The 27,998-nt window shown below is 51.8% G+C and overlaps 12 protein-coding genes across 12 annotated transcripts in view; 5 read left to right on the forward strand and 7 right to left on the reverse strand.

The window, feature by feature from the left end:
• The window catches only part of MAA_04162 (HSP20-like chaperone), a gene marked incomplete at both ends in the record, with an annotated part of 908 nt that extends 801 nt beyond the window's left edge, over positions 1 to 107 (reverse strand). The window contains one exon of the mRNA XM_007822160.2: positions 73 to 107. Within this exon, the coding sequence (XP_007820351.2) occupies positions 73 to 107 (35 nt within the window). The remainder of the gene's footprint in view (positions 1 to 72) is intronic.
• Positions 108 to 1,638: 1,531 nt separating this feature from the next.
• Positions 1,639 to 1,989, forward strand: MAA_04161 (Cytochrome c oxidase copper chaperone; the record flags this gene model as incomplete). The annotated part of the gene is made up of 1 exon (XM_007822159.1): positions 1,639 to 1,989. One exon carries the CDS (start codon positions 1,639 to 1,641, stop codon positions 1,987 to 1,989), a length of 351 nt encoding a protein of 116 aa, XP_007820350.1.
• A 287-nt stretch (positions 1,990 to 2,276) lies between these two features.
• On the reverse strand, positions 2,277 to 2,806 carry MAA_04160 (T-complex protein 1; the record flags this gene model as incomplete). The annotated part of the gene is made up of 3 exons (XM_007822158.1): positions 2,277 to 2,490; positions 2,548 to 2,660; positions 2,720 to 2,806. 3 exons carry the CDS (start codon positions 2,804 to 2,806, stop codon positions 2,277 to 2,279), a joined length of 414 nt encoding a protein of 137 aa, XP_007820349.1.
• Positions 2,807 to 3,190: 384 nt separating this feature from the next.
• On the reverse strand, positions 3,191 to 4,960 carry MAA_04159 (T-complex protein 1; the record flags this gene model as incomplete). The annotated part of the gene is made up of 4 exons (XM_007822157.1): positions 3,191 to 4,033; positions 4,090 to 4,745; positions 4,799 to 4,850; positions 4,910 to 4,960. 4 exons carry the CDS (start codon positions 4,958 to 4,960, stop codon positions 3,191 to 3,193), a joined length of 1,602 nt encoding a protein of 533 aa, XP_007820348.1.
• Positions 4,961 to 5,471: 511 nt separating this feature from the next.
• On the forward strand, positions 5,472 to 6,969 carry MAA_04158 (uncharacterized protein; the record flags this gene model as incomplete). The annotated part of the gene is made up of 4 exons (XM_007822156.1): positions 5,472 to 5,474; positions 5,537 to 5,628; positions 5,687 to 5,801; positions 5,857 to 6,969. 4 exons carry the CDS (start codon positions 5,472 to 5,474, stop codon positions 6,967 to 6,969), a joined length of 1,323 nt encoding a protein of 440 aa, XP_007820347.1.
• A 558-nt stretch (positions 6,970 to 7,527) lies between these two features.
• On the reverse strand, positions 7,528 to 8,283 carry MAA_04157 (uncharacterized protein; the record flags this gene model as incomplete). Its single annotated transcript, XM_007822155.1, has 1 exon — positions 7,528 to 8,283. One exon carries the CDS (start codon positions 8,281 to 8,283, stop codon positions 7,528 to 7,530), a length of 756 nt encoding a protein of 251 aa, XP_007820346.1.
• A 991-nt stretch (positions 8,284 to 9,274) lies between these two features.
• Positions 9,275 to 10,632, reverse strand: MAA_04156 (Cytochrome c1; the record flags this gene model as incomplete). The annotated part of the gene is made up of 4 exons (XM_007822154.1): positions 9,275 to 9,947; positions 10,039 to 10,101; positions 10,243 to 10,394; positions 10,558 to 10,632. The coding sequence occupies 4 exons, from the start codon at positions 10,630 to 10,632 to the stop codon at positions 9,275 to 9,277; spliced, it is 963 nt and encodes a 320-aa protein (XP_007820345.1).
• Positions 10,633 to 11,143: 511 nt separating this feature from the next.
• On the forward strand, positions 11,144 to 12,480 carry MAA_04155 (RNI-like protein; the record flags this gene model as incomplete). The annotated part of the gene is made up of 2 exons (XM_007822153.1): positions 11,144 to 11,335; positions 11,419 to 12,480. 2 exons carry the CDS (start codon positions 11,144 to 11,146, stop codon positions 12,478 to 12,480), a joined length of 1,254 nt encoding a protein of 417 aa, XP_007820344.1.
• Positions 12,481 to 13,261: 781 nt separating this feature from the next.
• MAA_04154 (uncharacterized protein) lies at positions 13,262 to 14,122 on the reverse strand (the record flags this gene model as incomplete). Its single annotated transcript, XM_007822152.1, has 1 exon — positions 13,262 to 14,122. One exon carries the CDS (start codon positions 14,120 to 14,122, stop codon positions 13,262 to 13,264), a length of 861 nt encoding a protein of 286 aa, XP_007820343.1.
• A 2,106-nt stretch (positions 14,123 to 16,228) lies between these two features.
• Positions 16,229 to 17,268, forward strand: MAA_04153 (uncharacterized protein; the record flags this gene model as incomplete). The annotated part of the gene is made up of 2 exons (XM_007822151.1): positions 16,229 to 16,231; positions 16,306 to 17,268. 2 exons carry the CDS (start codon positions 16,229 to 16,231, stop codon positions 17,266 to 17,268), a joined length of 966 nt encoding a protein of 321 aa, XP_007820342.1.
• Positions 17,269 to 17,607: 339 nt separating this feature from the next.
• On the reverse strand, positions 17,608 to 20,730 carry MAA_04152 (DNA polymerase V; the record flags this gene model as incomplete). Its single annotated transcript, XM_007822150.1, has 2 exons — positions 17,608 to 19,646; positions 19,707 to 20,730. 2 exons carry the CDS (start codon positions 20,728 to 20,730, stop codon positions 17,608 to 17,610), a joined length of 3,063 nt encoding a protein of 1,020 aa, XP_007820341.1.
• Positions 20,731 to 26,464: 5,734 nt separating this feature from the next.
• MAA_04151 (rhodanese-like domain-containing protein) lies at positions 26,465 to 27,946 on the forward strand (the record flags this gene model as incomplete). The annotated part of the gene is made up of 3 exons (XM_007822149.2): positions 26,465 to 26,492; positions 26,551 to 26,773; positions 26,896 to 27,946. The coding sequence occupies 3 exons, from the start codon at positions 26,465 to 26,467 to the stop codon at positions 27,944 to 27,946; spliced, it is 1,302 nt and encodes a 433-aa protein (XP_007820340.2).
• Between the last annotated feature and the right edge of the window lie 52 nt (positions 27,947 to 27,998).

Here is a 27,998-nt window from a genome sequence, read left to right on the forward strand (position 1 = left end):
ATGGTCGTGGTCGTGGTCGTGGCCATACCACTGGCCCCAATCAAAGTCTGCCTCCCAGGGACCATGGCCTACTCCCGGAGGAGGAGGACGGTGAGGTGGTCCGCCATGATGAGGAGGCGGAGGCGGCCCGTGATGCCACGGCCCTCCAAAGGGGAAGCCGCCTGAGAATTGGGGAGTAGGTTGAGGGTTGTGGTGGTCTACACCGTTGCCGGGGCGGGTCTGAGCAAAGCCCGGGATAAATGAGCAAAGCCCGGGATAAAGTCCCAGAAGCTTGGGGGTGGGTGTTGATTGTGTTCTTGATCGGGGGACATTATTATCAACAGCCAAGTGATTGTGTGTTTAAGGCGTGTAAAGGGATGGTTGTCGGGGAGTTGAAGAGACTGGTTCTCTGACGAAACAACAAACTCTACATGGCGATATAACATGCTTATATACTTTGTTCACTTACAACGCCCACCACCATCGTCCTCGGTCCGGGCAAAACTCCACGCAAGTGCCTGCCTGGCAAGGCAATCAAGGGCCAACGCAATCCGCTTCATCTTGACGGTAGTGAAACGACGCAGATGCCTACGGAGCCGGTCATGCACTTGCGACGATATGGGCTGTCGCATCATCGATTGGCAGCAGGCAAGACCGTCGCCGCGCGTCCACACGCGGCCTGGTGTTGGACCAGATGTCGGGTGCGACACCATCTCCGGACGCCCGATCTTCAGCTCTTGCATACTACTCCCGCCCGCTTGGGGCCGTTGGCGTCGTCGCGCTACGAGTACAGAGCAGCAGTATTGAAATTAGTTTGCCACGGGCGGACTGTGGCCAGTCGAGCAGCCACGTAAGAAGCGTAACGGCGCCCCGGATGGGAGTGAGTGACTGAGTCACACTCGTTTGACGACGCCACTGATTTTCTTCCCCTGGAGCCCTGGAGCCGCGTGGCTCTCGGCTCTTTATTGCACTGGCGTCTCTTAGTGTCCAAGCAAGTAAAGTACTACTTCGTAAGTGTTGCAACTGTCTGGTTGCAAGCTCATGTCTGGTCGGCCTTTCGGGCATGGAGCTGCTCGTTTGACGGAGCCCTTTCACCGGGTGCGGCAGCCGGACCTGCGTCCCATCTAAGTATGTACTGTAGATTGATGCGTGTGCCGGGTTCCGTTGACAGCTTGATCATTGATGGGTCAAAGTTTGACTCGGCGCCTTTCGCTCGATTGATTGGTGGTAGGCAGCAGTAGCCGCATAGGCGTCAATCATGACTCTGGCTGTCCGTCATTGACAGATACTCGTCACCGGCGCCAGTTCTACTCGCCTACTCGCGGGCGATGGGCACCTGGGAGCTTCTTCTTCCTGAATTGATGAATTCGAATTCAATCTTCAGCAACTTGGGCCGTGGCGTCAACACACCCGGCCAGCAGCAGTACATGTCTGGTGTACCTGCGCAAATTTCTAGTCGCATGATTGGCCACACCAAGCTTAGAAATACACCACCCAACTTTGTTCAACCCACGCCACATGCAGCTTGACATTCGTCACTGTCGCACCTCTGTCAACGGCAACGGCAAATTAAACGAAAAAAAAAAAAAAGAGCCTGTAACAAGCCAACGTCAAACTTTCGCTTGCTCTTCCACCACCACCGCATTATAATACAACATCATGGACGCCAAGTCCATTTCCTTCCGTACGCAAATTGTCCTCTCTGTGCTCCATCCATCCAATGCTCACTCCCTAAACAGCCTCGTCGGCGGAATCCGCGCCCGCCGCTGCATCCGACAACACCCAGAAGCCCAAGGTCGGTCCGCATCCTCGCTTGTCCAGCTTGGTCAATCCGATTGCAATGGATATGAACTGACGCCCAAATCACAGCCGTGCTGCGTGTGCAAAGAGGAAAAGTCCAAGCGAGACGAGTGCATGTTATTCTCAAAAGCATCCGATCCCGCCGCCGATTGCAAATCCTTTGTCGAGCAGTACAGGAGCTGTATGCTTGGCTTCGGATACAAGGTGTAATTGCACACGACGCTGCTCTTCTCCCTCTCGATTATCCGGCCAACAAGCGCCCGTGTATACTATTTGTGCATTAGACGGTTTACGGAAAAAACGGAAATAATACAAGGCATTGGATACCCCCTCTCCTATTTAGACAAACGACAATGTACGATTATTACATCTGACACATGTGGGATTTGGTATGTGTTTGTGACTGCCTTGCACCCTCGCCCCTTTGAGTATGCTTCCAGTAGACTTCATTATCGAGTGAATGCTTGCAAGATTGATAAAACGATATCCCGTGAGCGTCATTCCTTGCGCTGGTGAACCTTGGCACCGAGAGCATTCAATGTTTGTTTGGCCTCCTTGTGTCGACCCTTGTATCCTGCCAGCATCATCTCTTCAACCTCTTGCATTGAAGCATGTACATCCGCCACAACTTGCAGCATCTTGTTCTCAATTTGTTTTCTCTTCTCGACAAGCTCAATGACCTTTTTTAGTTGCTGCGCGAGTTTGGCTGCGCTAGGCAGTCATTAGTTGCGAAAAAAAAAATTCAACCCAAGTGGTGACAGGCACTACCTTTTTCGGCGTTTTTCCTCCTGGTATGTCACTGCTCGCTTTTTCACAGATGCCAGTGCCTTCTCTGCTTCGGCCATAATTGCTCTGGCACGTTCGTCTCGCTCCTGTTTTAGCTGCGAGTGACACATCAGCACAGTTGTCATTGAAAGGTATCTGCGGGCAACAAATCTACCTGGTAGATGCGCTGTGGTGCTTTCATGGCAATGATACTGGGATCGGAATCGTCTCCAGATTGGTTGCGAGTGCTTCGTCGAGGCATGGCGGGCAGCCGTCAACGCGCTCACATGTGAGCTTTCCCAAGGGTTGGTCTAGAAAAGCCGTAGGTCCAGGGTCCGCACAATGTCGAATGGGCAATCCTGTGCAAATTGTAGAATAGGAATTTCGTGAGAAACAAGGCCGAGACGCCAGGGCCTGGTTTTGGTTTGTTGGCCATGCAGGCACCAAAGAGGAAGGAACGACCTGGTGCCGCTGCCGTACTTGAGAGCATCACATCTGTCTGCCTACCTAGGTACTTCACATTACTGCACCAAGGCAGCGAGCGGATGGCAATTCAATTTATCTGGTATCACTTAATCCCCCATTTTTGGTCTATTCCCTTTTTGTGGTAGATATTATCATACATCAACCCGCTCAAGTCTCCGCCTTATCGCGTCAAGGCAATGTCGTCTATTCTCAGAATCATCTTCACCGTCTCAGCAGCTAGCTCGATAGCACTCGTACTCACGAGCAGCGGCTGCAAGACATTCTCCTTGGAGATGTTTGTATTGACACCGCCAGACTTGATGCTGACTCCAGCATTCTTCTCTCCCATCTCATGTCGGTGTCTCAAGTCCGTGACAACCTTGATACTGTTCAGCCCAGCATTTTCAGCCAGAGTGGTAGGAACAACCTCCATAGCATCTGCAAATGCCTTCCAGCAGATGGCCTCAGTGCCCGTCAAGCTACGAGCTTGCTTGGACAGCTGGGCGGCTATCTCAATTTCGGCAGCACCTCCACCAGCGATGAGGGCCTTCTTCTTAACCAAGCAGCGCATAACGCAGAGAGCATCGTGCAAACTTCGCTCCGCCTCCTCCAAAATCAGCGAGTTGGCTCCTCTGACAACGATGGAGACAGTCTTTCCGGTAGCCTTGGCACCGGTGACCTTGACCATGCGTGAGCCTGAAGATTCCGCTTCCTCGACTAGTTCAGCATATCCCAGCTTATCCTCAGTGAAAGAATCAATGTCCGCAATAGGCTTGCAGCCAGTTGATTTGCAAATGAACTCCACTTCGTCTCGCTCAATATCCTTGATGGCAAGAATTCCCAGCTTGGCCAAGAAATGTAGTGACAAGTCGTTGACAGCGTCGCGCAGAATCGATTTCTGGATAAGAAGAACGTTGCACTTGGCCTTTTTTATCTTCTTAGCCATGTTGAGGAGGTACAGACGCTCCTCCTTGACAATCTTATCCATTTGTCTGTAGTCGTTGACCTGGATCGTGTTTTCCATCTGAAACAAAAGTAAGTATATATATCAGCGTTTCGTCTCCAGAAATTAGAGCTTACGTCTGGCTTGGGCGGGCTGAGCTGGAACTGAATAAGGCCGATGCGTGCCTTCTCCATTCTGATGGGGCCGCCGGCGTTCTTTAGAACTGGCTGGTTAAGGACCAGACCAGGAACAAGCTCGCTATCCTCGATAGTGCCTCCAACCTTCTTGACAATTCGAATGTTTCTCAAATCAACGTTATCGGCTGTCTTGACATCGATCACCTTTGTCACGGAGTCAACAGCCATCGGGCCAAGCAGGTTCGAGTATTGCGAAACAATCTTGGACGACAGTGAGGTGTTGGCAGCCTGCAGAAGAGCAGAGGTATCGTTAAGGGTAATCGGTTGGGACATATCGTGAAGTACTTCCACGGCGGCAGCTGATGCACGCTGGAAGGACTCTGAGATGACCGAGGGATGGATGCCTTTTGACAGGAGTCGGTCTGCAGCACCAAGCAAGCTACCACAGATGACAACGACGGAGGTTGTGCCATCGCCAGCTTCGACATCTTGAGCGCCAGCGAGGTTCACCAGCATCTTGGCGGTAGGGTGCATAACCGACATGCTCTTCAGCATAGTGTGTCCATCGTTTGTAATGATTGTCTCGCCCTTTCCGCTTCGGATCATCTTGTCCATGCCTCGAGGGCCGAGGGAAGTTCGAATAGCATCAGCAACAGCTGTATACATGTTAGCAAACTCATTTCCTAGGCTCGGCTGGAGTTGTTCGCACCTCTGGCGGCGACAATGTTGGACGACCGCACAGCCATGGGCTTCTCCTTGTCCTGGGAGCTTGTTAGCGGGGGGTTTCACAGCTTAGGGGACCTGCGCGAGCTCCTCGTACTCTAAAAGTGGCATTCTGAGACTGCCCAGCAGAAACCGCGGATGCTGACATGGTGGCGACGAAGTTGAGCTACCCGAGTTTCTTTGATTCCGTAGTTTGCGTTGGGGTGTTGCAGAATCGTCGAATGGCGGGATGTTGGCAGCCTGGGCGAGATATCCCACCTTCTGCCACTTTCTGCCCTACTCCCGCTCCGCCATGGGCTGTCTCCAGAAATTTTGGTGTCGGGCCACAGATTATCCATGCTCCGATATGTATGTACATTGTGCGACCCAAGATGGTTTAGCGCCACTTGTCTTCTGGCTCAGTCCGATGTGGCCCGTGCACGGAGCTCAAGGCAACCTACTCTGATTACGGAATGCTTCGACAGAGTGTTAACCCTCAGCATCGCCATTGCCAACGACACCCTCGACAGCCTTCCCCTCTATCGAACCTTGCATCTACCAGCGCAGCAGAGCCGGCCGTACCACTCATATCGCTGTTCCCACCTATTTGACTACTCCCCGATCGCATTCTCAATTAGCAGCGTCTCGTCGGCAACGCGCGCCTGCAGGCGGATTCCATCATGGTAAGCTGCCCAAAGCAACTTTCTAAGGCTGCTTGTGCCAACCAGTGGCTGACTCTAACTAGCCTTCCGCGACCGGTCAAAACTGGGAGAAGTACCAGAAGAAGTTTGCCGATGACGAGATAGAAGAGAAAAAGATTACTCCCCTGACTGATGAGTACGAACGGCCCGGTAGGATGATGGGACACGGGACATACCAGCTGACTGTTTGTCAGGGATATCCAAGTTCTGAAGACCTATGGCGCCGCGCCCTACGGTGCAGCGCTCAAGAAGCTCGAGAAACAGATCAAGGACAAACAGCAAAGTGTAGATGAGAAGATCGGGGTCAAAGTACGAGCCGGCACCCTCGCTAATCCCTGCCTGGCGTATATCTAACATCGAGCAGGAATCCGACACTGGTCTTGCCCCTCCGCATTTATGGGATGTTGCCGCTGACCGTCAACGAATGTCCGAGGAGCAACCGTTCCAGGTTGCACGATGTACCAAGATTATCGAAGACGAGAAAGGCGACGAGTCAAAGAAGAAGTACGTTATTAACGTCAAGCAAATCGCCAAGTTTGTCGTCCAGCTAGGAGACCGTGTGAGCCCAACAGATATCGAGGAGGGCATGCGCGTTGGTGTTGATCGTAACAAGTATCAGATCATGCTGCCACTACCACCAAAGATAGATGCAAGCGTCACCATGATGACTGTCGAAGAGAAGCCCGACGTCACATATGGTGATGTTGGCGGTTGCAAGGAACAGGTTGAGAAGCTGCGAGAAGTTGTCGAAATGCCTCTGTTGTCTCCAGAGCGATTTGTCAACCTGGGCATTGATCCCCCCAAGGGGGCCCTTCTCTACGGACCCCCCGGTACAGGTAAAACGCTCTGTGCCCGTGCCGTCGCCAACAGAACAGATGCCACATTCATCCGAGTCATTGGTAGTGAACTGGTCCAAAAATACGTCGGTGAAGGTGCACGAATGGTCCGTGAGCTGTTCGAGATGGCAAGAACGAAAAAGGCATGCATTATTTTCTTTGACGAAATCGACGCCGTCGGTGGTGCCCGATTCGACGACGGTGCCGGCGGTGACAATGAGGTACAAAGAACCATGTTGGAACTTATCACTCAGTTAGATGGTTTCGACGCTCGTGGAAACATCAAGGTCATGTTCGCCACCAACAGACCGTCTACTCTAGACCCCGCTCTGATGAGACCCGGCCGTATCGACCGAAAGATTGAGTTCTCACTTCCGGATCTGGAAGGCCGAGCCAACATTCTCCGAATCCATGCCAAGAGTATGTCCGTTGAGAGAGATATTCGATGGGAGCTCATTTCTCGGCTCTGTCCCAATGCTACTGGAGCGGAATTGAGGAGTGTGTGCACCGAGGCGGGTATGTTTGCTATTCGGGCAAGGAGAAAAGTTGCTTCAGAGAAGGACTTTTTGAGTGCTGTTGACAAGGTCATCAAGGGCAACCTCAAGTTCAACTCGACTGCCACCTACATGCAATACAACTAGAGTGGGTGAATCTTTTGTATTTTTTTTTAAAACTAGAAACCTTGGTGTATGACTATGGGAGATGACACGGAAGGTTGCGCTTCTAGATACCTCGTTGATGCCTCTAGCAGAAGTTTAATAGAAGCCGGCGTTCACGGTGGAACCACGTCGTGTCTAGTCTCATCTGAAAAAAAATGATGATCAGTGCAAAAGCATCCACGATGGATACGTATATACATTGAGTCGCATCCAGTATAGGTCAACCCTAAGAAAATGCTATCTACGGTTCATACAGACGCTATGGTCTGTGCACTATCTACTGCGCATGTGAAATATTTACATAGTGAATGTTCAGGTTCATATCGCGCTAAATCCATATCAAAAGCAGCATTAACCCATGACTGAAATCCCAAGCCACCGCTATCCACACAATCTCCTCCAGCAAAATATGTATTCGTGAATGTAATCGTATGTGAAATGAAGTTTAAAAAGGAGACTATAACTCCGCACCCGATTACTTGAAGAGAACGCCAGAGCCAACTTAGATCGTCTGTCATCAACCACCTCTCCTAATAAGTTTCAAGTGCCTGGCATGCCAGACAAACATCCCAAGCAAACTACTTCTCCTTCGCGGCCCCTCTCGACACAACACCTGCTGCACACAACGGAGCGGTGTCCCGACGCAGCCCATCCTTTAGAATCTTTTTCTTCCTCCTGGTAGTGCCCATAAAGTTGCCGTGTGTTGCTGTTTCCATCCCCCGGGTGGCCATGATGACCATCTCGTGGCTCAGACTCCATGTCGTCTGCATCGTCCATGTGAAATGATCGCGAAAGCACCTCCTGCTCCGAAAGCACAGACATGTCATCGTCTGCATTCCACCCGTGGCACTCTCTGATGCAGACGAAGCACGCTCTCTCCCCACAGCCCTGACACTCTGCGAACGAGTCGAGGTCGGATTTCTTGGTCGGTCTCCGGTGGCAAATGTAGCATGGGGCTAGGAGCGCTGCACTGGGTGCCACAGGAACTCGATTTCCAAGACCCGTCTGGTCCTGGAACACTTTCTGCTGCGATGGTCGCCGTCGTTGGGTCTGTACGAGGCTACTGGGGCTGTCGTGGTGGAGAGAGTCATCTTCGTGGGTGATGCGAGCCCTTTTCGACGAGGAGAGCGGGAGGATTTTGCGGGCGGCAGAAAAGTCTGACGCGCGGTTCAACAGGTAGAAGTCGGGTTGTTGTTTGTCTGCGTGGTATAGCCGGTAGACATTGCTGTCGTGGTTATCCTCCCATCGTCGTTTTCGTGCTGGCTGGAAATCATCGCCGTCGCCGACATACGGCATCTTCACGCCGGGTTGGAGGCACAGTGATGCGTATGGTGGCGTGAGCTAACGAGATGCTGGACGGGAGTGTGAAACAGGCTTCATAGGTTGGTACGGAGTGGACATCTGTAGCAGTGAGGTATTCAGTCAATGTTGGATGTTGGATGTTGGAGGCAGGTGGGCGGTTGGGCGGTGGGGGACTGGAGGTGTTTCTTCTTGTGACAGTTGACGACCACAGAGGTGCCCATGGAGAATCAAGGTCCTGCAGGGATGTAGTTATCTTAGAAGTACGGAGTAGGTACAGGTAGTACAGGTACAAGTCGGCAAGCCCGTTCATTTGCTGTCCAACCAGCTCACCACATGCACACAGTGTTGCTCACAGCCGGGTCTAAGCGTCGACCGGTCCCGTCCAGAGCTGGCCGGCCAAACAGGCATCGTGCATGTGCTGCCAGGCCCCAGCCGTCTTCTATTACAGTGAGGAGAGAACCGCCTACATGTAGGGAGCGGCCTAGCCAGTCCAGTCTGGTGCCCTTCTGTAAGTGGTCCACGGAACCAGGCTGCTAGGGGCACTGGGTCTCCATGTCAACTTCAATGTTAGGTCAGCCATACATGAATGTTGCAGGCGACCGCACCGTATTCATTTCCAAGTCAAAAAGATTTAAACAGAAATAAGAGCCTGGCCGCTTACAATACGACAACAGCTTGGAAACATGTCCTGCGCTGATATGGACTATGAATAGCTTCTTTCCACGAAGTATTGTGACCACATGCACTGCCATATTGATCATTGGCACACCTCGAATAAATCACATGTAAGGTGGGGGAGCAAATTGTGCATTACTACGACAAAAGTAAAGGTATTGAAATTTGGTTCATCTGATTTACACTCTACCATCCACCTTCCCTGATTTTTAAACCACCGTCTCCCCGTTCTACCCGTCTCCGCCAACAAAGGAGCATCTCTAAGGGGGGGAGACTAGTATACACATGACACACAACTTTGCCTCATCACCTAGCGGCGAACCTTAGAGTCCGCAGGAGGGTCATAGGCAAGCTTTCTCGACTTCAGCCATGCCCACTTGTATCGCTTAACCCAGACGCTGACGGCCCACAAAGCCGACGTAACAATCAACACCTTCAAGCCCATCTTCTTGCGGTCGTCCATTTCAGGTTCGGCAGCCCAGTTGAGGAACTCGACAACGTCCTTGGCCATCTGAGAGGTGGAGGCGGGGGTGCCGTCTTCGTACTCAACAAGGCCGTCATAAAGAACACGAGCCATACCAATACCAGTTCCGGGGAAATAAGGGTTGAAGTTCATGCCAGGAGCGACCTGGGCACCGGCTGGAGGCTCTTCAGGGTAGCCAGTCAGCAAGCTGAAAATGTAGTCGCAGCCACCGTGGCGACCCTTGACGATCAAGCTCAGATCCGGCGGAAGGGCACCGTTGTTGGCAAATCGGGCAGCCTCCTCATTCTTGTAGGGGTCGGGAATGTAGTCGGCCAGCTTTCCAGGTCGCATTTGGATCTCGCCCTGCTCGTCTGGCTCACCAGGGTACTCATTCTCCTCAGCAAGAGCCTTGGCCTCGTCGACAGTCAAGACAGCGCCAACCAATGTTCTGTAGGGGATACGGCTAAGTGAGTGACAGCTGGCGCAGACTTCCCTGTAGACCTGGAAACCTCGGCGAAGACTAATATTCTAGGTCAGTATCAGGATGACATAGTATCAATAGCATATGCTCCGGTCCAGATTCCTAGAGCGGCCGAACAAGTAGCACTTACGCCTGGTGGTCGAAAGTCTTGAGCCACTGCTGATGGACCCATGGATATTGTGTAGCGTGCAGACTGTTGAAATGAATTAGTGAATTGGTCATGGAAATAGAGAGCCCCATATAGCCGAGCACGGCAATTTATGCCGCACGTGGCAGAGGACGCCAACGACGTGGCAACAAGAGTTCCCGGTCATATATTCTTGGGGGGACGTACCCTTCCTCAGCAGGGCTGGCGGCAAAGGCCACAGGTCCGTAGAGGTGGTAGTACCAGGCAATGGAGCCGGCAGCGACGGTGGTTGAGGCGATAGCGGCGAAGTTCAATCGGGCAGGGGATCCGGCAGCACCCGAGCTGGTCGAGGCGGCGCGCTATAAGACAAAAATACAATCAGCAATGGTATTCTTGATCCAAGATGCATTTATCATTCGATTGATGTGGTTCCGGCCCGTTGGGGCGGGTGGTGGTGATTCCCTCGGCAAAACACGAAAACGGGGAGGCAGGCGAGTCCGAGCTTGAGCAGGACCGTTATACCTTGGACACATTGTTGACGCCATTTCGGAGCCCATTGAGGGTGCGCGTCGAGCGCAAGCAAGACCTTGCCAGCATAATTGACAAGCTATACCGTATCCGTGGAGGGAGCCGTTGTGAGGATGTGACGGCGATGGTCGTATCGATTTCGAGGGTCGGAGGTTCGAAAAGGCTCAGCAGGAGAGGTCATACCTATTGAGAAAATCCAGCGTTCCGAAATGGGCCGACGCTGATTGGCTAAAGTCACGTGATTCTCTAAGCTTGGTGATGGCCCAGGTCGTCAGGCCACAACTTGCTTACCTAAGGAAGAAGCAGCCAGATTCTCCACTTTTGATGGGTAGGTACCTTGGCAGCTGGCGCCAGCTGGCAGGAATTTCCGCACTCATGCCCCTGGCGCCCACGCTCTTGCATCCCCCTGCACTTGAATCACCCATCCTTACCCTTGCCCCGCCCCCACTATATAATTAATTTGGCTGAGTGTGACAAAAGCAACCATCATCACCCATACTGTCACGCAAACCGCGTTCTTTCTTTTACCCGCTTTGCAATTTTGTCCTGCTTTATATTGTTTTGAGCATACTCATACAAGATGACTGTTCTCCACAAGCTGTTTACCATTGAAGGCAAGGGCCTCAAGCTCGATACCGCCGCGGATGTCGAGCCTCATATCCAAGATCTTCGAGCCAACGATGTTGAGGAGGTCAGGTTGCTTGGCAACACCCTGGGTGTGGAAGCTTGCAAAGTTATCGGAGAAGTTCTGGCTACCAAGAAGAACTTGAAGGTATGATTTTTTACAGCCCATCAAGCTATCTGAAATTCACGGTAAATGGATAAGTTTCTAAAACTAACGCTACCCTCATCAAGATTGCCAACCTCGCCGACATTTTCACAGGCAGACTGCTGAGCGAAATCCCCGAGGCACTCTCTTCGCTGCTAACTTCCATCCTCAACCACCCGAACCTCCACACCGTCAATTTGAACGATAACGCATTTGGCCTCAACACACAAGCCCCCCTCGTCGCTTTCCTCTCCGCCCACGTGCCGCTGCAGCACCTGTACCTTAACAACAACGGCCTCGGCCCCCACGCCGGTATCCTTGTCGCCGATGCTCTGTCAGAGCTTCATGCCAAGAAGGAAGCCGCTCGCAAGGAGGGCAAGCAGGTTCCCGACTTGGAGACAGTCATCTGCGGCCGCAACCGACTAGAGAACGGTAGCATGACCGCCTGGGCCAAGGCGTATAAACTCCACAATAAGATCCAGCACATCAAGATGGTTCAGAACGGTATTAGGCAGGAGGGAATCTCTCATCTCATCAGCGAGGGTTTGGTTCACGCCACCGAGCTGCAGATCTTGGATCTCCAGGACAACACTTTCACTTTCACGGGTGCCAGAGCCCTCGCCAACGTCGTCACAAATTGGACTGTCGTTCGCGAACTGGGTATTGGCGATTCACTTTTGAGCGCCAAGGGCGGTGTCCTGTTTGCGAAGGCTTTGGCTAAGGGCAAAAACCAGAAAGTCGAAATTTTGCGATTGCAGTACAATGATATCACCGCGACTGGTGTCAAGGCCTTTGCTGCCGCAGCCAAGGACGCGCTACCGGCCCTGAAGCGCATAGAATTGAATGGAAACAAGTTTGACGAGGATGACGAGTCCATCCTCTTTTTGCAGGAGCTTCTTGACCAGCGTAAGGAGAAGCTTGCCGGAGATGTGATCAATGAGGACGAATGGGGTATTGACAGCCTGAGCGATCTCGAAGAGCTTAGTGGGGATGAGGAGGAGGAGGAGGAGGAAGAGGGCGTCACTGCTGAAGAGCTTGCCGAGAAACTGATCAAGGAGGCCGAGGAGGCTCAGGAGGAGCCTGTGGTCCAGCTTAAGGACAAGGAGGTCGAGGCTCTCGCTAAGAAGCTTGAGAAGGCCGAAATTTAGATTGGAATGCTGTTATGCCCCGTGGCGTTGGATGATTTATTTACATACACTTCAGATTATACATAGGGTTAGAGCGTGCAATACATACGATACCCCTTTAATACTATTTCTGTGAGGATTGACACGAGGTTTACGAGGCCAATTCACAACCAGCTCACGCGCAACAAAAAAAAAATGCCGCCAAAGGACACACTGCATCACCTCGTGTAAATCACACAGTCACGCACAAAAATTGGGTATCAGCTAGAGTTTGCAATGAAGGAAATATTGGTCAATGACAGAAATATATTCAACATTTGGTTTATAGTATAAGAGGCTAACATCACACGAGTTTCAGAACTTCAATAAGAGTGAAATGAAAATGGAAGGTAGGAGCAGGATGCGCTCGAATATCGGGGCTTCGGGGTTTTGGGGAGGATATGGGCACGTACCTATACTGGCTGTAGTTGAAACCAGGTTCTCTAAAAGTTTTGTTAGCCGCCACATCAACACTTCCGGAACAAGGGATGGGGAGAAGATGAAAGAGTGGAAATGAATAGTCAGGAAAAACAACAAGGTATCTCCCAGTCCAGAGAAACATTAACCCTCCTGGTATATAATGACAACCAAACCCCCAAGCCCATGACACTGATACCAAACCACCTGCGTACATGTTTGTTTCTGTCCATACTTTGATTTGTCCCAGGCACAAACGCAAAACACAATCCATACAACCTGTCTATGCATATCTAACGGCTGAGAGCAGTATTGTGTATGATTAGATCGCCCCCAACAAGCATAGTTACATGACATCCATGGCATCAACCGGCATCGACGCATTCCTAAATTGTTCAAAAGCACCGTACTGGACGGCCATCTCCAGCTGCTGTTGTTGCTGGTCATAGTCGGGCCCTTTGTACACAGGGTCAGTAGACCTAGAATATCTGTTGCTGCCCACGGCAGTGCCATAGTGGTTGTAAACATCTCTGGCATTGGTGTCAATGGACTGACGTTCATACTCTCGTCGCATGAGTTCTTCATACCCGGTAATCATGTATGGCTCACTTTCGGCCGAGACCTGTTGAGTCCATTTGCCGTTATCTGTTTGGACAAGGGTCCCGTCCAGGCTCATGGTGGGGTTGTGTTGCCTCTCATATCGCATTTGTGCAAGATGCTCTTCTTGGTCCAGGGTCGTGCTGCTCCAGGCAAGTGAAGGAATATCTTCGGCCCTGTTGGGAGGACAAATGCTCCAAAGCTCGATCAGGCGAAGTTTCTGCGGGTCATCGGCAACACGGAAGAGTTGAACCTGGGATGGTGTCAAGACGGCGGGGTCTACGCCGTAGCTGCGCAGAATCATGTCCATCGGGGATATCTCGCTCTGAGGCGGCTCCGATGACGGCCTCTGGGGTTGGTATTGTCCTTGATTCTCAGATAGTTGAGCGGCAGGCTTCGCAGTGTGTGCGGAGTGGTGGTAGTGTTGTGAAATCGAATACACAATGGGTTGGGAGACTGGAGCCGCTGGGGTCGGCTCCTGTCTTGGTGTCTCTTTTTGGGCAGAGACGTGAAAGTCGGGGTTGAATGTCAAGTTACGAGAGAAGAGATTGGCAAGGTCATCCTGAACCTGTTGGGCGTTTGCCTGCATGCCGGGTTGAACAGAAACCATGATCTGGAAGCGAATCAATATCAAGCAATCACACCTCCCGCTTACACGCAGGCGGACATGGAGGCCACATACCTCGGCTGTTAGCGAATTAGTAATGCAGCCAGCGACGGACGGCAAAGACGGTAGTTTCTTCTTGGAGTATCTCTGTATCGTAACTTTGAAGTCAGTATTCGTCGCTAGCCTTCCGGTCCACGGATCCTTTTATTTCCTGTCAAGTGAGTCTTTTATTTTCTCAAGCAAGGCCTTGGTTGGGTCGATATGCGGTTGGGTATCAAGACAGAATGGCCAAGCTGACGGTACTCGGATCTGCTGGGGTGGCCAGGTGGCAAAAGAGACGAGGCAAATCAGAAGTATATTTCGGCTACGCTAAGGTGATGAAAGGTAAAAGGTGAAAACGAACAGGAGCGTGAAGACTGAGAAAGTTGACAAGAGCTGGAGGGGAAAGTGAGCAGGTGCTGCCTTAAATCTCCTGGTTCTCGTCTCCTATTTCCTGTCTCCTCCTGTCTCAGGCAGGATTTAGCACAAGAGCGGTGGACTTTTTTCGATTTTAGGCGGCACAGTGGACCAGAACCGCGGACCAGGGTCCAGAGGCGGGGGGGGGGGGATGGACTTTGGGCTTCGAGGGAACAGAGAAAGGGCGGAACGGAACGACGAGACAATATTGGTGTTCAGAGATACGTGCTTCGCGATGGATGGTGAAGAGGACACGTCAACGCTGATTCATGGCAGACACAAAGTTATATATTAAAACAAACAGAGCGTCATCATCCTTTCCGTGGAAGGCCGATGGACTTTGTTGAGAAGCCTGCAGGCGCGGGACCTGCAGGCAGACCAGGGAGCGTTACAGGGAGCATAGTCATGCGATAGCAGGTGGTTGGCGGGCGCCTAGCGGCGGTTCTAGTGGTGTGGAGGGGCAATTCGTGACGCAACAATCACTCCAACCGTCATCGACTCGAATTCGTCACGCGGCCATTTTCTTTCACGCCACTGGGCCATGATTGTTGAGGAATGGAACAGAGATGGAACGCTCGACTTCCAACGGTCCATGTATATTTCGTGTATTGCTAGCTGCACACGGATGTATCGAGTACGGATGGCTTGGTCCGCCGGCATCCGAGTGCCACTATTTCCACCTGCCCCGGTCTGGCTTCTGGCTAAGTACGAATGGAGCTTGCATCAATTAATTCATGGCCAGGCCGGAATAAACTCATGTCTAGAGCTCCTTCCAAAGCGACCCTCTGGTGGACTGTCTGCGTACCACGCCAGGGTCTGGTGTATTTTGGCACCCCCTGTACCAGATTTCAGGTGTCTGGATTGATGCGATCAGTCACGAATGGTGATGCTTCATGATGGCCATATTTAAAATGCGTTTCATGCTCTAAGCGTCACAACAATGAAACGGTGCGCATTTGATCCTCAGTATGATGTAAGTCCCAAAAATCGCTGCCGACTGGCTACTAGGCGGTAGTCACTTCGTCAAGTACCTGTACATGTGAATTTTCCCTTCATTTGCTTTCGTACTCCGTACTGCAGGGTCATTCTTTGATAGCCCTTTGAATGTGCGCAGGTCCAATTGGGGTAGCGGACCAAGGTCCTAGCTGATGTTAAATGCTGATAAAAAAGATATAGACTTACTAAGAAATTATACAATAAGATAAGTACTTAATATTTTAAGATACATATACTAAAAGAATATACTGATTATTTACTGGAGTTAAAAAGTACCTTTAAGTAAGTGGGTTAAGTATTGAACCTGCGCACACTCAAAGGGATCTAATAAACGGACACAGGCCCCCGAGCTCCGGATCCGATGTGGATGCGTGACATGTGTGCCATGTCCGCGTCAGCCACATTCAGCTTGACTTCCTGTGGCTGACACCTCAACCAGAGTTTGGCGCCTCAGGCAAAAACTGTAGGCCAGCCTCGCGCCAGCACACAGCAATACGCAGCTCTCAGGCTGCCTGGCGATGCTTGTCGGTTGGAGGAGCTTCAGGTCCATATCTGCCGTCTCAACTCCTCATAATCCCCCCAGCCATTCACACAACAAGCCTCTCTACCTGACGAAACCATCTCTCGGACGGGTTTTACGGAGACCAACTTATCAAGATGGTCAGTAGTTCGCAGTCTCTGTTTGCATGCCCTGCCCGTGAAGCAAGCTAAGCTAACCAACCCTCAACATCCAGACATCGATAGGAACGGGCTACGATCTTCTCAACTCCATCTTTTCGCCAGATGGCCGCAACTTCCAGGTGGAATATGCAGTTAAAGCAGTAGAGAATGGCGGCACCTCAATCGGCATTCGGTGCAAGGATGGCGTCGTCCTAGCTGTTGAGAAGGTGGTGACATCAAAGCTGCTAAAGCCCGGCGCAAACAAGCGAATCGCTACCGTCGACAGCCACGTTGGTGTTGTACGTAACCTTGCAACTCCTTTACCAAAGCAAACTCATTTCTACACAAAACGTGTCTTCGGAGCCGAAGCTAATCTGTGCACCCAGGTCTACTCAGGAATGGTCCCCGACGGCCGACACTTTGTCGACCGTGCCCGCGACGAGTCCCAAAGCTGGCGCCAAAACTTCAAGACCCCGATCCCCACGGCCGATCTTGCCTCCAGAATGGGCGGCTATCTCCAGGCATACACCATGTACGGCTCCGTCCGGCCATTCGGCATCACGGCCATTGTCGGCGGCGTGGACACATCCGAAGAGACACCCGTCGACGGAGAAGTTGGCTCTGGCCCCAAGTGTGGTGCTGGCGGCAAGGTCCCTGGTAAGCACGGCGGTCCCTTCCTGTACATGATTGAGCCCAGTGGTCTGTACTGGGGCTACTACGGCGCTGCTACGGGCAAGGGTCGTCAGGCGGCTAAGGCTGAGCTGGAGAAGCTGGATCTGCAGTCAGGCAATATGACCATGGAGGAGGCCGTCAAGGAGGCTGCGAGAATTATCTACATTGCACAAAAGGACAACAAGGACAAGGATTTTGAACTGGAAATGACTTGGATCAGTGGTGTGGACGGTCCGACCAAGGGTCGCCATGTCGAGGTGCCCAAGGAGTTGCGGGAGGAGGCTGAGAGATTAGCAAAGGCGGAGGATGACTCAGACGACGATGACGAGAACGATAAGAAGGACGATGATAAGATGGAGGAATAGAGAGGGTTCGCGAAGCAACAAGGGGAAGGGGATTTAGTTGCGCACGCGGCGAAAGCACTTGTACTATCACACGGCAGGTTCATAGAATAATGCTTTATATGGTTGGGCAATGAAGAATAAGCAATGAACCTTTTTAAGAGAGTGAGGGGGAGTCCATCACCAGCAAAAATGTGAGCCTGAATTTCCATCACAAATCTACCTAGACATTCACCTCGACTATGCAGCGGGCAAGTGTGTGATGCTGCCTTAGAATCAGTTTTTATCCCCCTTGCAACTCGCTCGTTTCCATGGGCCCCAAATTACGAATCTATGTACACGACTTGAGCAACCAAATCCACATCACGTCCGACTCTGCGAAGCATGATTCTGGCACCAGTTATTCCAATCAGCAAAAAACGAGTTCTGCATCGTGACGTCTCCCAAGACCCAATCACTCTGTGTCTTGGCATACACGCCCGCCACCTCGCGAATCGCCCCCCTATCGCCCGCAAACATGCTCGAGGCCACGATCAAGCTAGCAGCACTGGCGGCTTTGGCGTACGCGTGGGAATTGTCCTTGCCTGCCTCGTCGTGTATTTGCACCAACAGACCCAGCATATCCGCTCCGAGGGCGTCGTCGCCACTCTCCTTGCCGGCCCTCGCCTTCCGGAGGCCCTTTTGGTAAGCGAGGATGATTTCGCAGGCTCTGTTGGCGAGCGGTTTTGCAGACGTAGTGCGCATGAGGTTCAGCAGCGGGACGAGCAGCGAGTAGGTTAGAATGTTGAGGGCTTCGTTCTTGACGTATATGTCGAGGAGGTCGAGGATGCGGTGTTTAAAGTTGATGACGGATTGCTTGGCATCCTTTTTGGCCTTTTTCGCGTCGGATTGGGACGACTTGATGCGTGGGGCAATGGCCGCAGAGAGCTGTTCGTCTAGGGCGAACATTTCCGAGTCGGACATGTTGTCTTCGGAGGAGGAGGAAGCGGCGTCGGCGTCTCTGTCGAGGCGGTGGGAGTTGAGGATTTTGCCAAGCACTTCGTCAAGTTCCTCAGGGTTGTTCCATTCGCCTTTGTTCTTTTTGGGGCTGGTATCATCCGATGAGGAGGCGGCATCGCCGTCTTCGTCGCCGTTGAGGCCAACGAATTCCATGTCAGAGTCGATTTCGAAATCTGAGGCATCCTCGACGTCTTCGACTTGATCGTCTTCGTCTTCGTCTGAACCCTCACTTTCGTCTACATCCATGGCGTCGTCATCTATATTGAAGAGCTCCTTTTGGCCCTTTGTACTTTCTCCTGAGGCTAGTGGCCCGGTGAGGAGCTCCAAGCCCTCGGCGGATATCTGGCCAGTGAATGCCTCAAAGACTTGTTGAGAAACTTGTCTCATCAGTGAGGAGGGACGAGCAACCATCGACAGAAGTATTTCAACTAGCAGTTCTGAACTACCTTCGTTCTGTTCGCCGTCTTTATTCGCCTTCTTTTCTTTAAGTCTGTTGTAGAACTGGGAAAGGTCGTCCAATACTTCCATCGCATCAGGGTCGTCATTATAAAGTTGGAAAATGGATATTGCGTGGAGCATCGCGAGACCCTGGGCTGTCTCCTTTTCGCTTTGTGTCTTTGACTTCCGCTTCAGAAGCTTGTTCATGCGTGCCAGGGCGTCGTCCATTGATTTTTTAATCTCTGGGGCCATATTCTTTGCGCTGGCGTCTATTGATGCTACCGCTTCGCAGAAAAGGGCAAAGTCTTTGCTTGAGCGAGCGAGCTTGGCAAGTGACGACTCGAGGCGAGAGCGACAAATTTCTCGAATTTGTTCGGTAAGAGCATCTTCCGGTATGTCCTTTGGCTGAGCATACGCCAATCCGGCGAGTTCCTGTAGAACTGGCCTAAATGACCCCTTGGTAGCTTCAACTTCATCATCTGTTGATGGCGCCGAGGCGAATGCATTCAGGATCTTGGCGAGGTAATCAGCGTATGTCCGAACAATAGACTGAGCGTCAGCAGCTTCTTTTTGCTTCAAAGTCTTGATAGGCTGTCGAACAACAGCCAGCACAGCTTCCGCGTTTTCTTTGTTAATATTTTGCAACAGCCTATCCACCGTCTTCGTACTCGTCCGCTGATCGAAACCGTATACACCATTCTTCCCGATGAGGTTGGCGAGAACAGGTGTCAGAGATGACGGGTGAACTGATACGACCACTTCGATAGACTTCAGGGCTTTGATGGCAGCTCGGTGCAAATAGCGGTCCTCCTTCGACGCTTGATTCAACAGACATGACATGAAATTCCGACTGAAAAGTGATTGCACTTTCGATGGCACCTCAATAAACCCTTCGAGCATCTTCTGAAAGACCATGAAACCCTTGAACTTTTGTCCGTCCGTGGCTTGTTTGGAAAATAGACCATCTTTATCGAGGTGAGGTCAGCAGGGGTAACATGATTAAACGGGGTAAGAAGAGTGCATACCATCGACAACCCGATTCCAAAACTGTTCGAAATCCTCCTCCGCCTTGTCCGATTTGGCATTGAGAAACCGTGCTAAGATGAGATCCCACACAAAGTGCAATTGGGCACTCCACGATGCATGCTTTCCGCCATTCTGGCTTTTGTCATTTATATCCTTCCCATTTTCCTTGAAGCTCTCTTTGAGGACTGCAGTCAAGTCAGGGAGAGACTTGCTGGAAAGCGGGTTCTTCCACGGCTGGGGCTGCAGAGTAGGAAATCGATTGAGGGCAACGATCCAGGCGGCCGCCCCCTCTGGGGTCTTTGCCAAACCAGCTTTTGCAATCCTGGATAGCGTTTCCGCCGCATCGGCTTGGTCCATTTGCTCGAGAGCCTGGACCAACACCCATCCACATTGAGGTCTAAGCCAGATTTTCTTGTTGCCCAGTTTCAGCAGCAGATTGAGGACTGAATCCCACCTCGAGGTATCCCTGAACAGAGTTTTGGACTTAACAAAGCACTCGATTCCGAATAGCTGGCCGAGAAAATAGTCTCGCTCTTCTTGCCCTGGAATGTTGCCTACAGCTTGAGTTTTCTCAGCCAAGAGGCCCAACACCTTGTCGAATGACAATCCAGTATATTTCGACTTTGAAAGATCCTTTTCTCCGAATAGTTGAGCCAAAATCTCGGTAATCACGAGACAAAATCCAATGCGAGAAGCATTGCGACCGCTCGCGAGGCCTCGGAACAATCGCCGGTCGAGATGTCGTTGGAGAACAGCTTCAGAAGCCCCTTCGCCGTCAAAAAGACTTGAAATAATACAGTCGGCGGCCTGGATTCTGTCGTTTTCGTCCTCGCTTCCCAGCATTTCGTACAAGTCTGCTTCTCGTCTTCGATCGTCACCAATGGGCGCTTCAACGAATGGTTTCTTTTCGATGTCCGGTTTGGAGGAAAGGTGGGTTGATATCTTGCCCTTTTTGGCCTTTTTGGGGCCAGATGACAAGGTATTGGTGCCATCTTTGGCTCCTCTCTTTCGTTTTCCTGCCATTTGTCTTTGGTGGTCTGGCGCAAGAATTTCCACTCGATTGCTGTCGCATTACTAAATTCGCAGCTGTAGATGGAAATTCCCTAGATAATTTGATTCTGCCAACTTTGACCGCTCTATATTTTGCCCCACCTTCCGCATGGGAGTCGCACTTTGCCGGCCTGGCTACCCTAAACTAACAATGAGTCCTGAACTCCTAGGTACTTGGTACTTTTTATGGTCTGAAAATATTCTTCTGCTGATTGTGAGTTGGTATGACACGTCAAACAAAAGCACGGATCGCATGTGGTGCTTTGAAACTAGCTACGTTTTAGGCGACATTGTTTTCCATGCCCCAGAAGACGTATTATCCGATCTTTGATATCCTCGTCTCATGTCCGTGTGCAGAGGTGGAGAAGTTTTTGACAAGAAAGCACAGAGGACAGAAATCAGGGCCCCATTGCCCAGGCCTGCTGTTTGATGCTCATCTCGTGGAGTGGTTTGCTCAGTCTACCGATTAATTCAAATGTCATATGGTATTGATACTCTACCAAGTGTCATGAACTGGAGCGAGATATGCATGTTTGTAGTCATCGTCCTGCAGAAAGCAACATCTGCACCGAGCCTTATCAACCTGAAACACTTCAATGTTTGGTTCGTTGCCGAGCTGCTGCGGCACAACGGCTTGAACAAACCACACCGAGGGAGTGACGGCTGCAAAGTGGGCCTGGTCACCGGCCAAGGGCAAGGGTATGCGGTGTGCGAGTTCGGCGTATAGTCACGTGACTTCGCGACTTCGCGGTAGCCGAAGGGCGTTGCTGGGCGGGGTAAAACGCGCTCCGGCGCTGCTTTATTGACCAACTTTTGTTTACTTTATTTACGCGACGCCGCCGCATCAATGCGACGCTTCGATGGGGGCCGGATTGTGTCTGGCAAGCTTGGACAATTTAAGAACCAAAACCAGCCTTCGGCCAATTCTCAAACCAACTCATGAAATAGTATGTACATATGGAGTACGGAGACGAGGCGTCATCATATAATTAGCCCATGATGTTCGCTCTTGGTTCCCCGCTTCGTCGGAAACGGGGTCAGAAGACTCGTTCTGAGGCAGCTTGACAATCAAAGCACTCCAGTGCTCTCGCCTGGACACAGCCTACGTACTAGCAGGGCGTAAGTGCGTTTCGCGACTGGCGCCATTGTTGAAGTTTGATGTGGCGGGGGCTCCGCGGTCTGGGCAACTCTTTTGGGAAAATTGGAAGGATCTGGGACCAGCTGAGCGGTGGACACTGGCTGGAGTTGAGTCGTTCCATGAAGTGATTGGACAATCTCGTGTGATATCCCTTGTTCGCCGTGCCCGAGGCCTTGCTTTTTGGAGGAAGTCGGTGGGCGCTGGCAGCATGGCCATTGGTAGTTTCTCGAGTAACACGTCGTAATACCTAGGTAGTCTGTAGTAGTTGCGTATATTGTCGTCTCTGCTCGAGCTCGCGGACAAAAGACGAGCTAGGTCGGCAATTGGCTTTGCCGGGGGGTCATCACGGAACATTATCAGCCCTGTGATCTCCGTGTAGCACGAAGATGGAGACCGGAGAAGGCAGTAAGCGCCGTGGCTGAAGTAAACAAAAGACGCGGGCGTTTGGTGTTTGTTTTGTCCGAGGAGTTTCGCATTTCTGCGACGTATACTCCGTAGCTGTCATGATTAGTTGGGTGCCGTCGTTTATGAATTCGAGAATTCATGGATAGGCAGACTATCGGATGATGCGAAATCGATGGAAATTCGATCTCAAGCCAATGGCAAGATCTGGGCTTGCAGCTACGTACTCGGGCCATGGTGTTCAGGGAACATGCTGGTGGGTAGAGAATGGGCGTTCGTGCATCCTTGCTTGCCTTTGTGATGACCATGGTGACTCCGACTCTTCCGCCGACCGCCAAAACCGAAAAGCCAAGAAAGGGCAGTGCGAGGGTATGGTATGACGTCTTGTGCATTGCGAGCTGTCGAAACTCGCCGTCGAGGAAATCGGGGCTGCGGTTGGGCAATCGACAAACAAACCATCGTTTTTAGTGCCGGATACGGAGTGGAAGAGCCCAGGACGCGCAACGTCATCATCTTGGTGACACGGCCCCTAGTGCACACCGCCGTTGACCGTTTGAGAGACTGTTGCTGGTCTATGCATGCCCTGGTTCAATCATGATTATGATTATTTCATTTTTTTTCCCCCCTAACTGCGCGCACCATTTTGCGAAGCAAGTTCCGAGCTTGACGGTACGTATTTGTCTGACGTTTGAAGCCTGCTCCGCTCCAACACCAGACATCAATACCCCTCTGGTAGTCTCGAGCAACCACAGAGCAGTGCGGAGCAGGCAGGGAATAGTCTGGTACATGCCTACCTAACTTACCTAGGTAGGTACTTCTAGGTAGTTGGGATTGACGTCCCCCACCCCTTCCCTTCCCTCCTGGTCTGACATGCATGTCCCCAAATGGACCAATTCTGCGCCCACAGAAGAAACAACCAATGCAGCTGGCTGTCTTTGTGCCAAAAGCATGCATCGGGGCGCTTGGCTTGGCTTAGTTGCTTCCAGTTTGGTTCATGGCTGGGACCGTGCCTTGTTTACAATTCTAATTCCGGCAACGAGCTATTATGAGGAGAAAATACTGGCCATAGGACGCAAATAGTAGTCGACAATACGCACAGCAACTGACTGGCCTGCATGTATGTATGTACATACATACTTAAGTACATATTCATGCCGCCGCAATGGGAGATTGATTCTCCCACTGGAGCGCTGCACGTGTTGAATATTCAAATATGTACCCGTGGGCCGTGGGAGGTTGCACGCAAGCCCGACTAGGGCCGCCGACGATCATGTACACGTACATATACATGTGCACATACATGCAGAATGAACAATGTGCGTCAGAATATCGTCAAGGCGACTGGGCGTGCATGCTACGTACAAAGGGTTGACTCAGCTGATCCTAATCGAGATCCGGCTCCCATGCCAAGTCAAGGGATGCGGGATGAGCCTGTCAAACCTGTCTTGCCCATGTCATAAACCGTCGCGTGTTGGGAGGATTCCGGCCGGAGCGAAGACAATCAGCTCTTCCAATCTTCTTTCTTGGCCGGCTCCGTTGCAACTGTCTAATGTCGGCTGTTGGGAGACCCCTTGGAAGGAACACACTGAGACCTTGAACCAGAACACCCGAGCCATAATGTGGGCGGGCGGGTGTGAGTGGGAATTGTGGGAGAAACCGCGATTCTGCCAATCTATGTGCAGAGTAAATGGGAATAGCATGTACGGAGTATGTATGTATGTATTACATAGAGGAGGCGTTTGATGCAAGGGAGCTTTGGGGGATCAATCGATGGGATTTGTTCTGGCCTCCACGAAGCTAATAGTTTGCCGTGAACCAATACGCCCCCAGCTCATCGTCCGAGTCTTAGATGACATGTTATACATATGATAGTTGAAGGGCGAAGGTGTTGATTTGGCCGAGATTTTCCAATCTGGAAAAAAAAGAAAAGAGCCGATTCGGACCAGGGTTCGAATGCCCAGTGCTTCTCTGTCCGTCATTTGATCTCCAGTTTGTCTTTTAACCCAGCAACGCAGTCTGCGTGACCTCGATGGCATTGATAGCACGGACAATAACTATGGAGTCTTATCGACCAAGAATATCACCATCTGGCATGCAGCATGCAACTGTAGCGGTCATGTCAACGCTAAGAGCGTCCAAATTCCCGTTAGCCGCTCGTTTTGTCGGCGGGAGCAAGCGGTTGGAATCTGGTGTAATCATCTTGACCCTGCTGTCCCGCTCAACGTGCTCGCCTCCGAGTCAAGAAGCTGCTTGACGTTTCCCATGACACCACATGACCTCAGCACTATCCGTCCGGCGCGTGGTTGCGTTTCCCTGAAGGCATTGAACCCCCGACGAGCCCCGGACATGCCCAGCCAAAATACGTGAGTAATTACTCCGTCCCTGGTTCGGCCAGGCAGGCGTTGGACGTGACGAGGGAGGCAGAGAAGGAAGAGGACTGTCTCGGTTTGATGCTTTCAATGTTCGGTCCCTTCAATTCTCCACTCTCCGCAGAGCAACCGGAAGATCTTTGCTAGGCGACCTGGTCGTTCTGGGTCGGCGATGCAGGGCAGCTACATTCGGTTGGATGGACCAACGGCACAATCCATATTTTACACTACTACCACCAGTGAAGTTGGATTTTTTTTTTTTGTCCCTCTTGCGTCTTGGCCCGTGAGCCTTGCCTCGTGCTCGTGGCCGTGGAGCATGTTCGCATACCAGGGCGATGCTTGCTGATGCGCAGCTGCGGGTTGCCGGGTCGTCCATGTTCGCATGAAGGTCCAGATGCTAGTGTACCTGGATACGCCGTACATAGGCTGAGGATCAGTCAATTGGCGTTTTGTCATAATGGCCCGCCCAATCGCAGCCTTGAAGGGGCCCTGGTAGAGGCCAAAAAAAGCTTGTTGATGCCAGCAGAAGTTTGAGGCAATTATACATGCTCGGGTACGAATTGCCATGTGTCTGCTGTAGGGGGTACCTAGGTACTTTACCCAGAGACTGGGCAGTTGACAGTTGCCGGCACCTGGCTCATCAAAAGTAATCCGATATAATAAATACACCGGACTCTATCATGTCTTCCCCAACACCACCAAGTACAACCACTCTACGCTAATATACCACGGGATATTGTGCTATAGGCGCGCGAGAGCCAGGTACATGCCTCCGGTCTCAGCGAGGTGACAAGCTTGCGATGCACCAATTGCTGGAGTGGCTTGGCTGCTTGGGTCCAGGGATTGTGACGCTATTCGCGCTGGCGAAGCTGAAGTACAGTGGGGAGGGGGAGGTGGAGGGGGGGGGGTGGCATGCCCTGCACCCAGCACACCCGGCAACCCGCTAGCGCGTCCACTGTTCTACCGCGGTGCCTGGCACAAGTGCTGGGTTGCCTGGCGCTGGGGGATACATGTCAAGTAGCGCCCACTCCCAAAGCTTAGCCTGTTGCTGCTCGCTGAAACTCCCTGCAGGCGCGCCGACTTTCGTCATTGACTGCACCAGACTTGACTTGACGAGTTCCAGATGTCGGGCCAACTGGTGTGGACATGTGCTTACCGCCCGCCCGCACCCTCTAGTGAACGCTGTGCTCAAGTGCTCACCCCCTCCTCGCTCTAGTCACCCCTAACAACGTCCCCATCTCGTCCCCAGCATCTGGGCCTGCTCCGTTGCACTTGCACGGTCCATTCAAAAGGCGTTGCTCCCTCGTCCACTTCTCACAAAGTTGCTTCTTGTTCCTCCCAATTGCCTCACCCGGCAATCGACGCAAATTTTACAAGAGAAGGTCGTCGCTCTTCATTGAGTGCCGCCTCTCTTTTTGCGTGAGAAAGCGTGCCCGGACTTGTGGTGGCTTTGGGTGTCCGGCCAATATTTGGAACTCGACTCCAACCTTCTCGACTCTTTTTCCTGCTCCCCCCCGCCCATATTCCGAGGCTCGCTGCGTTGTCTGCTCGTACAGTCGATTCTTTCTCTGGCTTGCAGTAGTTTTCTTCTTCTTGCGTCTTGCGTCTGGCATCTGGCATCTGGCATCTGGCATCTGGCATATTGCGTCTTGCGTCTTGCGTCTTGCATTTTCCCTGGCTTGCTTCATTGTATACGCTACATCCATGCAGTTCAGCTATTAAGACATGATGGAGAATCGGCCTTCCACAGACAAACAGCCTTCACAGAACCAAGCTTTCGAGAATCAAACTTTTCGCCATGATGATGGGCTGCATAAAGAGTCGTCGTGAGTTTTCATTGCTGTGGCTTGTATACCGCCTGTGCGGCACTGACCGTCACATCAGACTTTGTGACTACTCCTCCGCTGCCTTCGAGTTCACCTGCTCCCGTCGTGGAGTATATGGACCTGTCTCCTCTCCCGCACAAGGCACCTTTCTTTTCACAGATGGAGATAAGTTCTCCGACGCCAGGCTCTATACCGTCATATGACCAAGACATGGTTCTCGACTCTCCAGCGCCCATTTCTCGCCAGCTCTCGTCGGAGGCTGCCAATTACTTTCTGGCTGAGTGAGTCCAAGCTTTTGCTCTTGCCCTAACACGCACCTGGGGAACTTCTACTGATTGCCAGTCTGCAGCCGTAGGATAGCAGCCCCCCGTAGGCCTTCATTGAGTCGGATGAAAGCACTTAGTTCCACCCCGTTGCTCTCGAGAGCTCAGAGCGATACTCATAACCCATTACCTCCCTTCCGCTTTGGCGCCGACTCTGCCATGAGCTCCAACCTCTCTCTATGGGAATGCTTCGAATCCGCTTCTCCGCCACAGGAGCGGAAGGAGCCTGTACCTGACAACAGCCCCTGCGTACTAGCTGCAGTCGCTCGACCTCGCCCTTTATTTACTGGTATTGGCGGTGCTGCAGCCACTCGCTTTGGGTCGCCCATTAATGGCCATGCTAGAAGGCAGTCAAATCCGTTCTTGAGAAACCGCAAACAAGTTCGTCGGTCGTTGAGCATGTTTGAACATCCTGCCGACGTTATGAAGCCCAAGACTGAAGCCGAAGGGTCACCTGCGTCAGCATTGAAGTCAGTCGTGGATATTGAAGAAGTTCATGAACCTGTGCTTCCCCATTTCTTGCTGGATGATCCCACTGATTCAATCCCTCGGATTGCCAAGGAGACATTGCTTGATGTTCTGGATGGTAAATACGCAGACCATTTTGATCAAAAAATGGTTATTGATTGTCGGTTCGAATATGAATACGACGGTGGGCATATCGAGGGAGCCGTCAACCACAATGATAAAGAACTTCTGGCTACCCAATTATTCCAAACACCAATTGCAGGCCGCACTTTACTGATTTTCCACTGCGAGTATTCAGCCCATCGTGCACCATTAATGGCCCGACATGTTCGATCTCACGACCGGACAGTAAATGCAGAGCACTACCCCAAGTTAACGTACCCCGAGGTATATATCCTTGACGGTGGATATAGCGGGTTCTTCGCCGAACACCGTGGGAGGTGTTACCCTCCCGAATACGTCGAAATGTCCGATGAGAAGCACCAACGCACATGCGAAAGAGAAATGAGTCGTTTAAAAGCGAGAAAGGGCCTGGGACGCTCCCAGACATTCGCCTTCGGACAGCGAGAGCCCTGTATCAACGACTCTCCCACTGCACAGATCCGACCCAGCTCGCGCAACACCACACTGTCGATGCTCACCCGTCGGATGGCCTCGTACTGAGGGCCGGCTACGTTACTTTGTATTATAGCGTATGCAATCAGTACCTTTCATT

This window comes from Metarhizium robertsii (genome assembly GCF_000187425.2).
Source record: "Metarhizium robertsii ARSEF 23 chromosome Unknown MAA_Scf_5, whole genome shotgun sequence".
Classification (NCBI taxonomy): domain Eukaryota; kingdom Fungi; phylum Ascomycota; class Sordariomycetes; order Hypocreales; family Clavicipitaceae; genus Metarhizium; species Metarhizium robertsii.